This window comes from Morus notabilis, unplaced genomic scaffold, assembly GCF_000414095.1.
Source record: "Morus notabilis unplaced genomic scaffold, ASM41409v2 Scaffold843, whole genome shotgun sequence".
Lineage (NCBI taxonomy): Eukaryota > Viridiplantae > Streptophyta > Magnoliopsida > Rosales > Moraceae > Morus > Morus notabilis.
This window is the reverse complement of record NW_010361268.1, coordinates 492,239-505,577: the sequence shown is the minus strand read 5'-3', so window position 1 is coordinate 505,577 and position 13,339 is coordinate 492,239. Positions and strand designations below refer to the sequence as shown.

Below are 13,339 nucleotides of genomic sequence, written 5' to 3'. Positions count from 1 at the left end.
AATTTGAACACATCTAGATTTATCCATTTAAACTTATTTGATAAGTTGTTCAATTTAGAATTCAAATTAATTTAAGTTTGACTTAAATTTGAATTTGAATTTGAAATAAAATTGGACTACAGGATAAAGGATGATTTTCTCTTCCTTCCCTATCTGATATTGGCGCCACACAGGGATGAGAATCCCCTTAGAATGGTCGGCCATATAGGATAGAGGAAAAGAGGAGATTTTGTTTAAAATTCAAATAGGAGATAATTAACAAGCTTTATCTTAGAGATAGAGATTGGATTCCTTCTCGAAGTTTGACTTCTACTCTATAAATATTATTTTTGAGACAATTTTCAGAATGGTTTTTTGCCCTAATTTTAGAGGTAGCCGAAATTTCTCTATAGAAATTTTGGAAACAATTTTTCAGCCCTAAGGGTTAAGGCTGGCCGAAATTTAAAAGAGAGAAAGGAAGGAAAAATTTTTCTCCAAAAATTCCACATCGTGCATGTGATGGTGTTTGTGGAAATTCGAGTGTTTATTGTAACCCGTTTTGTCTCATGTGTGCCCACACACACGTCTTCATGGATTCTAGGAATTGATGTGGAAGACATTGGTTTTCTAAACACAAAGATTGGAGCAAGGACTGTTCGTGGTCAAAGAACTCAAGTTATCATCCGAGTCGGCTTCCAGGTATTTTTCCTGTTTGAGTTATTGATATATATAAGTTAATGAGATTAATTTATTCGTGCATAAATTAATATAATCTATAGAGTATCTCAAAAGTTTTATGAAAATTTTTGTTATACACGATCCGCCTCTTCCCCGCACCACCGCGCTTCCGCATCCGGATTCGATCCGGAGACCAACAGTTATAACTCAAATTCAACTCAAAAACTACACTCAAATTACACTTCAAAAGAACAACCCCTTCAGTCCTCCAAGTTTTCAATTAGATATAGAATTTTTTAATATAACTTAAAAAAATTTAAATGTAATTTTTTATAAGAGTTTTTTATTATAATAAATTTAAATTAAAAATTTAAATTGGAGAATTGAACGAGACTTAAATTTTTTTTAAAAAATCTTAAATCCGACACTTATGTAGTTTGACAGATGTAATTTCTTTCACATTCTAACAACCTATCACATTTTGTATAAGTGTAACTCATTGTTACAGTGCTAGACTACTTGTTATGAATCTTACACTTAAACAAGTTGAGTTATACACAGACAAACGATGTTCGATAAAAATACAAAGAAAGTTATATTTGACAAAATAATAGATAATTTCCTTTTAGTAATTTCCTCTTATTAAGTAAAGCTAGTCAAAAACTCACGCGAATTCGTTTAAACCGACGGTTATACAAATCGTTGTGAAAAAAAAAGGAAGAAAAAAAATGATAAAAGAAATTTAGACAAAAGTGAGAAAAAAAAAAACATAAAGCAAAAGATAAGAAAAAAAGATTAAAAGCACTTAAGAAAAAATTTGTGTGAAATGTTTTGCAACAAAAATTGAAATTTATGAAGATTACAGATAAAAAGATGTTTATATAGTGATATATTTGAGAATAAATTAATTTAACATGGTAATTAAAAAATAATATTTTAAAGAAAAGTATTTAAATGAGACATATTTAAGAATATATAAAAATAGAATGTTAAAAGATGAAATAAAAGAAGAAAAGGGAAGAAAAATAAAAACTAAAAAAAAAAGCTAAAAAAAGAAAAGAAAAAGGGTAAGAGAGTTGAAAAAAAAAAAGAACTGAAGGGGCAACAAAACGCCCCTCCGTCAGGTTTCATTCGATTGTTTGAGCAAAAACCCATTCTCACTTTTAGGAGATTGATAAATTAATTTAACAGGAAAATTAGAAAAAATAATATTTTAAATAACCGAAAGAAAAATATTTAAATGAGATATATCTGAAAATATAAAAAATTAAAGGTTAAAAGATGTAATAAAAAAGTTAAAAGGAGGAAAAAGAAGAAAAGAAAAAGAAAAGCTAAAAGAAAAAGAAAAGCTAAAAGAAAAAAAAATGGGGGGAACTCCCAAAAACTCATTTTCACTAGGAGATACCACTAAAAAACGCGTGCAAATTTAAGACAACAGTTATATAAATCGCCGAGGAAAAAAAGGGAAGAAAAAAAAGAAAGGATAAAAGAAATAAAGACAAAAGGGGGAAAAAATATATGAAGTAAAAAATAAGGAGAAAAAGATTAAAAAAACAAACTCAAGAAAAAAAAACTTAGTGCGACTGAAGTTGAAATTTATGAGGACCACAGACAAAAGATATTTATGTAGGAACACATTTGAGAATAAATTAATTTAGTAAGGTAATTAGAAAAAATAATATCTTAAATAGCTGTAAAAAATATTTAATGGAGATGTATTTAAAGATATATAAGAATCAAATGTTAAAAAATAATAAGTGAGGAAAAAGAAGAAAAGAAAAAAAAAAGCAAAAAAGAAGACTAAAGGGGCAATGAAACGGGTGGGGGCGGGACAATAAAACGGGTGGGGGCGGGGCAACACCCCCTCCTTCATGAAACCTAATAACATATTCTCTCTTTTATGCTCTATTTGGTAGAAGAGATGGAAAGGGTTGGAAGGATGAGAAATATGAAGGATGGAGAGGATTATGGTAATTTTTTGTGTTTTATGGTAAGAAGGAAGAAGTATTGAAATGATGGCTGGATGAATGATTATTAAATTACTATATTACCTTTCTTATTATTTGCCAATACTTTTTTTTAGAGGATAAAAAAGTCTTTTTAAGCATGCTTTAGATAGATTGCATGAATCCTCCCATAGATGGAAGGATTGTGGGCTTAAGAGGATGAGCTCTTTCTCCATTTGTCCCCTCCTTACTCTCCTCCATCTAACCAAACAAGTGATTTGCCCTCTCCTTCCACCTCTCTCCCTTCACCTCTCTCCCTCCACCCCTCTCCATCATTCTATCTCTCCCTCCAACTAAACACACCCTTAATGAGATAATAGAATAGATAATAGATAAACAGACTAACTTCACGCCCTGTTTAGTTGTACAATTCCACCCAACTTAGCCCAATTCAATCTGAATTGTGTTTGCAATTGGTGTTTGGAAAGAGCATTAATTGCAATTAAATTGTTCATTCAATTTGAACTGAAACCAGTGAAATCAGAGTTTTACCTCAAGGCTTCGTTCATTTCACCGATTCAAGTTTTTAATTCCAGTTTTGCTACAGTTAATAGCTCTCACAAAAGTCACATTTAACTTTTTTTGCTACAGTTAAAAGCTCTCACATAAAATTGCATTTCAACTCGAATCAACGAAATGAATGAGTCCTTAGAGTTTTGATTTAAATTTTGTGTTTTGTAGGTTTTAAAATAAAAAAAAATGGAGAAAAAATCATGAGATTGGGCTTAGGCACGTTTTGGAGGTTTTTCAGAATCAATTTGGATGCGTTAGTGGGAAATCAATTTGGTTAAGGGTGATTTCAAAACTCTAGACATGAATTGTCATTAAATGATTTGATATTGTTTCTAAATTTTCAATAGAAATGTTTATGCTCTTCTAATTTAATTGTTCACAATTATTTTCTTATTTTATTAAGGTGCGTAACCATTTAGGATTTAAAAATTATCAATTTCTGGATTAAGAATTCTTGATCCGTAGTTTTTACCATGTATGTAAATTACATTATTTTCTACTTTCTGTTCTTTTTTATATGAAAATGAAAAAAAATAATAATTCCATAAATAGTCCTTGAAGTTTGATATCAACCCCACTTTAGTTCCCGACTTTTAAAGCGTCTTACAGTTGATCCTTAAGGTTTTACTTTATTTTAGCTTTCGGTCCTTTTATTAGCTAAGTATTAAATATTTGACAGAATTTGTGAAAATTAAATATCAAAATGGGAAACATCTAAAATTTAGAGGTTAAATTAATACAAAAACTAAAACTTAATTTCAATTGATTGTCCTTAAGATTTAGTTGTTTTCAATTTTAGTATCTTATTTATATAGATTTTGTCAAATATTTAACACCAAGTTAATTGAAGGATTAAAAATGAAGTAAAATTAAATCTCTCAAATTAACTGTGAGATGTTTTAAAAATTAAAAACTAAAAAGAGATTGAAGATAAATCTCAAAAGAGAATAACTAAAGAATGAAGGAATGGAAGTGAAACGATTAAAAAACAATAAATAAATTGCATTGTAGAAGCCAGCGACAAGTACGGATGGATTCTTTTTTACTTTTTTTTTTTTTTGCTAAAATTACAAGGAGTGTTCACAATCTCAATCAGCAGATTGAAGGTTAATCCGCAATTCTCAATTGAATTGTGGATTGAGAAAATTTCAATCCGTGTTTAATTTAAAATTTTTTTAGATTGGATTTAATATAATATAAAATTTATTGAATTTTACAGATTAGATTTACAGATTTTGATATTTAAAAATATAAATTAATAAACATATATACAAAATAAATGCAACATGAAACATTAATAAACATCTAAATTGTAAAAAGTTTAGATTGTTACAACCCAATTAATAATAACAAAATAGATTTAGTGAAACTCAAAATAAAATTTTCATCGTTACTTTAAAGTAATTCAACATCCACAACTTCTGAAGTAAGACTTAAGTTTTCTACAAAAGTAACAAAACATACACAAGATAAAAAAAATTTACTATGTATTCACTTACACAACTTAAGTCATATTACTACGGTATTTTCTCTCATATAAATTCAAATTTAACTTTTTTGCTATAATATTTTTCTCTCACATACACAACTCAAGTCATGACTTGAGTTGTGCAAATGAACACATTAAAAAATTAACTTATAAAAAAATTAGAAAAATTAACTTATATATATAATTATAAAAATTATATATATGGTTTTAGATTCGCGGATTTTACGGATTGGAAAGAATTCAATCCGCAATCCAATTCAAAACTTTCGGATTGGAATTTTTTCAATTTGTGTCCGATGCAAAACTATTTTCAGTTCGATCTAAAACTTCAGATTATATTAAATTGTGCGGACAGATTCGCGAATTCTGTGAACACTCTTAGCTACAGCTGTAATTAGGGATGATAAAAGTAAGGAGGTGCATTAAAAATACATGTCACGATAATATTTTATCACAAAAAGATGTTTTTAAAGACGTGATAGATGAGTAGATGAGCGAAAAAAAAAAACGTTAAAGGATAATCGGTCACTCGGGTTAACGTTAAAGGATAAAAATAAAAAAGGACTTCATTTCAAGAGATATTTTTAAAATTATCTTTTTTTATTTATTTATTCACATATCTAACTTTTGATATTTTTTTTGAGTGATTATATTCGTATTAATAAATATTCTCATATTATTGTTATCCGATAATAATCTTTAAAAACAAATATTTTTATAAATATTTTTGAACCCTTTATCTCCCATCTCTCATTTTGATTTTCTTATTTCTTTTTTTTTATCTATTTATTTACAAATCAATTCATTTGTCATTTTTTAGAAGGAGAAAATAGTGTAGAAATCTTTATGAGAAATTTAACGGTTTTAATTAAAAATTTAAGGCACCATGTAAGAGACACTTTCTTGAGTTTAAAACTAGTAAGTTAGGAAAATCCCATAGATTAGTGACGTTCTTAAACGTCTCAAAATTAGAGACGCAATAAATTCTTTTTCCTTATTTCTGATAAATAGTTCGAGATCAAATATACGATTTAACTCTAAATAAGCTTTTATGAAAACGTATCTTTGCGTGTACACACTGATTAGGAGGAAGTGAAGGAGCGCACCATCAGGGGTGGTGGGACCCAAGATCTCCAAATTATGGATAAAGCCCAAAGAATGGGACCCACTCGCCGGCTCTTCTTTCTCTCTCTCAAGTCTTATCTCATCCTTCTCCGATGCACCAAACTCCGAACCACTCTTGCTGACCGCAGCCGCTACGTGGCTATCATCCGTTGGCTCGGACTCTGGTTCGGTCGACACCACTAGACCTTATTTTTTTCTCTCTCTTTTCCCAACTCTCTCTTCCTACCATGACCGTCTCACTTTTGGCTTCTCTCTGCAGAAACCACAGATGAGTGCCTTTTGATCATTTTCATCTCTCTCTTTCGAGAGAATCAGACTACTCACCAATTCATTCATCATGTTCAGGTAGAGATTAAGCTTCTTTTGTTTTGATATAATCCTTTTCATTTCTTGTTTGTTTCTCTGGAAAATATTATGTTCGATTTTATTGGTTTTTTTTTCCTGGTAAGAAAGTTGGGCTTCTTCGGTTTTCCGTCCCGAGTCTGTTATTACTTTTATGAATTTACGACGCGATCAGTGTGAAAAGTTTGCTTTTTTTTTTTTTTTTGTCTATTTGAACGTTTTTCGTGGAATTATTTTCTGCGGAACACTACTGACTCTCACAGTTATTTTTCTCGTAGTAGTACCATAAGATCGTGCCTTTTTTTTAAAATTTTTTTTATTTGATCTCTTCTTTTATTTTCTCGTCTTATAGCTTGATTCTTTTCGTTTTGGGAATCGTTGACGGGTTTTGTTTGGTTTCTGAGAAAATTTGATATAGAAGCGAAACTATTAATTTAAAGTTGCAAATGAATTTGCTGAGCACGCGAGAAATCAGAATGCTTTACTTTTAAGTGAGCTTCGTATTCAGCTGACGTTATCATTGCAAAAGTTTGTTCTTTCCCTTTCTGTGACTTTTTCCTTTTTCCTTTTTCTTTTCTCCGGGAAATTTATGACTTGTTTACTTGGCAACCGAGCGGAATATCATTCTGCATCATGTTTTAGCACTACTATTTGGTACTTTAAATATGTATCCCGGCGTCAGAAGCAATTCTCAGTCTTTCCATAAATTTTTGGATAGTTTTAATAAATTTTCTGATTTTCCCATTTTTGCCTATGCCATTAGGGAATGTCGTGTTCTGTTATTCTTTCCATTTCTGGGTATTGAATGGATTGCAGTACTTTTCTGCTGCAGTTCTTATGACATATAATTGATTACAAGGATTTTCTCGATGGGGGGAGCTTGTTCTAGGAAGAGAGATCAACGAGAGGAAGAAGACAATTTAAATGGAGGAGGAGGGGTTTCTAGAAGATACTGCAAAAGTGGGAGTTCCAAGTGGTTGGCAACCTCTTTCACTAGACCTGCTGTTGATTTTCAGCCAGGAAATGGGAAGTGCCCATCTCTCTTGGACTTGTGCATCCGTAAGATAAGAGAGGTATAATGACTTTTTACAAAAGAATCTTGCTTTTTTTCATGATCTTTTATATTGTGGATGAAGTGTGTGTGTGTGTGTGTGTATATATATATATATATTTTTTTTTTCCTTCCTTGCAGGACATTGATAAGTATGACACCTTCTCAATGCTCCCAAGGGACATTAGTCAGCAGATCTTTAATGAACTGGTGTATTCCCGTTGCCTAACTGAGGTCACCCTTGAAGCTTTTAGGGATTGTGCACTGCAGGTAGTTAATAGAGTTATTTGTTAAGTTGATCTTCTAATTCAATCTTTGTGGTCTCCTGTTGTTTCTGAGCAATGTGTTTGATAGGATCTTTACTTGGGAGAATACCCTGGAGTGAACGACAGTTGGATGGACGTCGTCTCATCACAGGGTTCGTCCTTACTTTCTGTGGATCTGTCTTTTTCGGACGTAACTGACAGTGGGTTGATTCACCTGAAAGATTGCACAAATCTCCAAGCATTGAACTTTAATTACTGCGACCAAATTTCAGACCATGGGCTGGATCACATCAGCGGTATTCTTTCTTGTTCTGTTCTCTTGGATTAGTCACTTTGCCGTTTACTCTGTCTTTCTCTTGTCTTTAACAATGAGCTAGAATCATAGGAGGCGTCTACTAGAAAATACATGTTGAAGAGCTGAACAAGAGAAGGGAAAAAAATGTAGGATGCATGAGAGAGTTATTGGCTTCTTATTGTTTTATGACTCGTTGAAAAGGGCATAGGAATTTCTAGTTAGTTTATAAAGGCTGCAAGATTGGAATTTAACACTATAGTCTTCATCTGGAACACAATTTTGTTCCCCTTTTTGCAACTAATTTGGGCCCTGAAATAGTGTATTTCTGTGCGTTGGGAATGGGCATTCCCTTCTCTGGATTAGAATTTGTGGAATTTGTGCATGACCATAAGTGAGTCTTTCAGGTCTATCTAACTTGACGAGTTTAAGCTTTAGAAGAAACAATGCTATTACTGCCCAAGGAATGAGTGCCTTTGCTGGACTCGTCAATTTGGTCAAGTTGGATCTGGAGCGATGTCCTTGGATTCATGGTGGGCTTGTTTATCTTAAAGGTATGTCCATCTTTAATCTAAAGCTTTGCATGAAACATAACTTTACTAGTTTAGCATACCACAACTGCATGATTTTTTTCACCATAATGATTTATCTCATACATACTGTCTATGCCCTTTTACAGATTTAACAAGGTTGGAATCTTTGAATATCAGTTGGTGCAACTGCATAACGGATGCTGATATGAAGCCTCTCTCAGGTTGTTTGCAAAATGCCTTCTCTTCCTATTCTTAGTCTTTGTAATTGAATGACCGGTAGTTATAGGAGATGGTTCTCATTGAAGCGGTCCTTTCTCAAAATTGCTTCTTCAATTGTTTTTCCAGGGCTTACAAACTTGAAAGGATTACAAATTTCCTGCAGTAAAGTCACAGATTGTGGCATTTCTTACTTGAAAGGTATTTAGTTACATTTTCAGTATAGTATTATCAGCATGAGAAATGGTTGTAGTTTCTACAACTGGATTTTAGGGATATTGAAGGCAGATGAAGTTTGGATGTCAGAAACAATTTTAGGTTATTGGTTGCTTTCATGTATAGATCAGTTCTTTTTTTGGTGCATTGCAGGTCTTCACAATCTCTCTCTATTAAACTTGGAGGGATGCCCAGTTACTGCTGCATGCTTGGACTCTCTTTCAGGTTGGCAGTTCCCCATATGCTTGGCTATTTTTGGAACCATCAGATGTTATCTTTGAACTTGCAATATTTGCTCAGGTTCTTAATTGTTATCAACATGTGTTGGTGCATTATGCGCACCAATTTCTATATTGTTTCTATCTTTTAGTGGTGATTTAGTTTTTAGAGGTGCTTAGGTACGCAGTAGGAGCTTAGAACTTGATGTAGGATCGTAAGCCTGATCTGTTTCTGTTTTCTCTGTCGTTTGCAGCTGAATAATTCTAGTTGTTTTACTTCACTTTTCTTTGTCGTTTTATTTAGTTTTCAAGTTTGTGCACTTTCTTTTGAAAGTGAACTCCTAAGTACGCTGTTTTGTATTTTGGGCCCTAGTCTCTTAAGCGAGCTTCCTGTTAGCATTTTGGGGATAAGCTGAATATGATATTTTGAGAGCTAAGCTTCTTCTCTCAAAAAACCTCTTGCTTTTGTTTGAGCTTCTCAGATTAGAACATTAATTCCTCTTCCCACATCTTGAATCCCTTTTTGAAAAGGAAAAATCAAGTGTCTTCGACGCCATCATACTTCCTATATAGGTCATATTTCTCTAATGATCTTTAGCTTATATAGATTGATTCTGACGGGTGGAACAACATATCTTGCCTTCTGTATTTTACTGTCTGCTAAATGTTAAAAAGACAAATGAGAAACAGGATGAAATTTCTCTATGTTTTTCAAATTCAATACCCTATTAATCTTTCTCTCTAGCTTTTCTTGGCCTAATATCTTGGTTGTTTTTGTCTCAGCTCTTACAGCTTTGCAATATCTGAATCTAAGCAGATGTTGTCTTACTGACAATGGATGTGATAAATTTTCTCGTAAGTGGTTTTGTAATTTATTAGATAATTTCTTTGGGTACGTGCAAGTTTACATATAGTTATGCTTTGATTTCTGTTGGTTTGTGCTTATATTTTCAGAAAAACTCAGGGTAATCTACGATAAATACTTTATTCGTGCAGGACTCGTGAAGTTGAAAGTACTAAATTTGGCCTTCAATGACATCACAGATGCTTGTTTGGTGCACTTGAAAGGTAGTTTCTTTTTCAACCTCTTATACAATAGAAATTTGGGTACAATCAGTGCTTCTCAAATACATAGGAAATGATGTCTATTACTTTACGTTAGGTATTTGGAGCCAGATACTTTTTTTCGGAAAAAAAACACCTTATTTCCCTTTCTACTTGTCAAAGCTGATTGCAAGGAATTTTTTTGAGCTTCATGTTGCTTCGTTTTTGTGCAGCATTTGTGCATTTGCCTTCACGTATGTTTTTATTTATTCTTTTGGAATTGCACATATGTGTTGATGCTCAATGATTATGCTCATAGATTTTGGGACTAGCTTCTTTGTGGATTAGTGGGGGTGAAAATGCTTAAATAAACCCTCTTGGTAAAGTTTATGCAATGAGCGGACGTTTATTTATAAATGTAATTTATAATTTTATTACATGATTACTCTTGCTGTGAGCAGGTTTGACAAATTTGGAGAGCTTGAACTTGGATTCTTGTAGGATTGGTGATGAGGGCCTTGTAAATTTGACAGGTCAGTGGCTAGCTATTGCACGCTAGTTATGTTTCTAATGTTTTGTAAACCGATGCAATAGAGTATGCTTCCATGCTTTATGTTTACAGATCAAACTTTATTATTTTATATTCACCCCAATTTTCTAACTTTATGTAAGCAAAAGATGACTATTCCCATCCTGCAGTCTTGTTATTACAGAATTTGCATCGCCAAGTAAACTTTCTGTTCTTTTCCTATGTTTGGATAACATAATTCATCATCGACTGCCAATTGTTTGGTCTTCTGAAGTTTGGAAAGATTAATTTACATTTAGTTCCTGTCTATATCAATGTTTAATCATATTCACCTATTGCAGTTTTCTTATAGGGAGAAAATAAGGATGTTGAGACTTCTAATTACGTATTACTTTGACATCCTAGTGACACACCCCTGCCTTTTCTCTTGTTAATAGTTAATCCTTGTCTACAGAAAATACTGAATTTTTGGTATGAATGATTTGGTTTTAGGTCTTCAGCAATTGAAATGTCTGGAGTTGTCGGATACTGAGGTTGGGAGCAATGGGCTCCGCCATTTATCTGGTTAGGCCTTTTATCTTCCACTTATGGTTTACGTAGTAAAGGCCAAAGAGGGCTCTCTTCTTATGCTGACCAAGTCATTCTGGACTATAGGTTTGGTTAATCTGGAGAGCATTAATCTATCATTCACTGTAATTACTGACAGTGGTTTACGGAAGCTGTCTGGACTTTCATCTCTAAAATCTCTTAATTTGGATGCTCGCCAAATTACAGATTCTGGACTAGCAACTCTTACAAGTAAGTGTATTATTATTATATGGATTTTGAATTCTACACACCTGTCTTGTTCGCTTTTGTATGGTTAGCTCTGGACTTAAGTTAAATTTAAATGTTATAATTATTATTGTCAGTCACATAGAAACACACATAAATCAATAATATGCTTGAGCAGTCTATTATGATCAACTATAATTGCAAATTGATACATTTTTTTTTTCGGCTTTTAATGATTCAGGTTTGACCGGACTACAACATTTGGATCTTTTTGGAGCTCGTATTACAGACTCTGGAACAAATTACTTGCGAAGTATGCGACGTTACCCAGTTATGGTTCAGTTGCATAGTATGTTAAAAATATGTTATCTGTGCGTGTAGAATGACATGGACTTGTTAAATCAATTCAAGAGAACTGCCTGAATGTAACGTGATTTTCTAAAACTCTAATTCTATTCTGATTGTCGCAAGCCGCTTGTGATCATATGGGAATAGCCAACTGACCCTCTTGTTTTTTCCTTTCTTTTAAATAAAGACCTCTTAACTTATTTGAAATAGTTACAGAATTTTCATTCTGCATCCTCGAAACGATATGAACTAGTTTTCACATATTCAAGCTTGCACTCAGAACTTTTAGAATTTTCTTTCTTCCTGAACACGGGTATTGTTTTTAATTTAGGTAGATTGACTATCATCATGAACCTAAATATTGTTTCTGCAAGAGTAATGACTTTCTGCAATCAGAAATTGGGATAATTGAAAAAGTTTGTGCTACTTCCATAACTTCACACAGTTTCCCACACCTCCACACATAACATACGTGTATTCATGTTTAGTAATGATAGTTATATGTTGAGCCTTGAGAGACATATATGATAATTTTGGTCTATTTATGTTCAGACTTTAAGAATCTGAGGTCCCTGGAAATCTGTGGCGGAGGACTGACCGATTCTGGAGTAAAGAATATCAGAGACTTGTCATCCCTTACATTGTTGAATCTGTCTCAAAACTGCAACCTGACAGACAAAACCTTGGAGATGATTTCAGGTTAGTCCATGAACCAAGTATGTTATCAGTTATATAGTTGTTTCTCTGCTTAGAAGGAAACATTCTATTAAATCTGTCACCTCCAGTGTTTGAGAATGTTCTCAAAATACCAGTATTTCAATTGGAAACGAATTATATTTCTTCACTTCCCAGCCCTCTTAGCGTCATCAATGTTTAGTGATCAGAAAGGAGATAAATGAACAACACGGAGTGCTGCTTATGTAGTACTTTTATATAGGCGCCTGTCAATAGTAAATTGAAAAGAAGTGACCTCACGTTCCATCCATGAAAATGCAGGGCTGACAGGGCTGGTCTCTTTGAATGTGTCAAATTCCCGCATTTCCAGCTCCGGACTTCGGCATTTGAGAACACTGAAGAATTTGAAGTCGCTGACGTTGGAGTCCTGCAAGGTTTCAGCGAACGACATCAAGAATCTTCAGTCGAATCACCTCCCTAATCTGGTAAGCGTCCGACCTGAGTAGTTATGGAGGTAGTAGCAGACTCTTAAGCAACTCTCAGCTTGCAGAAATAACTATCGTATCTATAAGAAAGAAGGCAAGAAGACAAGTTGATAAAACTGTAGTTATGATTTGGGACCGCCATGTGTCTACCCGATGTATAATAACCTCTATGCTTAATGTGAAGGTTTCTTCTGAATCGTAATGGATTTAGAAGAAAAGTGTGTGCACAAAAAGCTTCCTAGGCACGAGTCTTTCAAGCAACTTTCTTTGTTTGTGTCAGAAGGAAATTTTTGTACATAATCTTCTGCTGTGACCGTTGGTGACGTGCGACTTTTCTGTATAGTTATCTATCTCACACGTTGCAGTCAATGTATTTGTCTGGATTTTTTTTTTTTTTTTTGGGAGGCATTGCTAGCTTTCCCCAGGCCTCTCTGTCTGGAAATTAGCTTGCATGCAAATGGTAAATAATATTCCGCTCAAGATGTTCCAATCACATGGTTTTATTTTATTTGTTTTGTGTTCTTTCTTTTTCAAGTCATTTTGGCTCGATCACTTCTTTC

The 13,339-nt window shown here is 33.1% G+C and overlaps 1 protein-coding gene across 1 annotated transcript; it reads left to right on the top strand.

The window, feature by feature from the left end:
* The first annotated feature begins 5,997 nt into the window (after positions 1-5,997).
* LOC21408400 (F-box/LRR-repeat protein 14) lies at positions 5,998-13,287 on the top strand. The gene is made up of 16 exons (XM_010098867.2): positions 5,998-6,135; positions 6,965-7,205; positions 7,325-7,453; positions 7,538-7,745; positions 8,149-8,295; positions 8,421-8,495; positions 8,620-8,691; positions 8,860-8,931; positions 9,708-9,779; positions 9,921-9,992; positions 10,430-10,501; positions 10,990-11,061; positions 11,152-11,295; positions 11,513-11,584; positions 12,172-12,318; positions 12,616-13,287. Exons 2-16 carry the CDS (start codon positions 7,002-7,004, stop codon positions 12,798-12,800), a joined length of 1,743 nt encoding a protein of 580 aa, XP_010097169.1. The 5' UTR covers positions 5,998-6,135; positions 6,965-7,001; the 3' UTR covers positions 12,801-13,287.
* Positions 13,288-13,339: the final 52 nt, after the last annotated feature.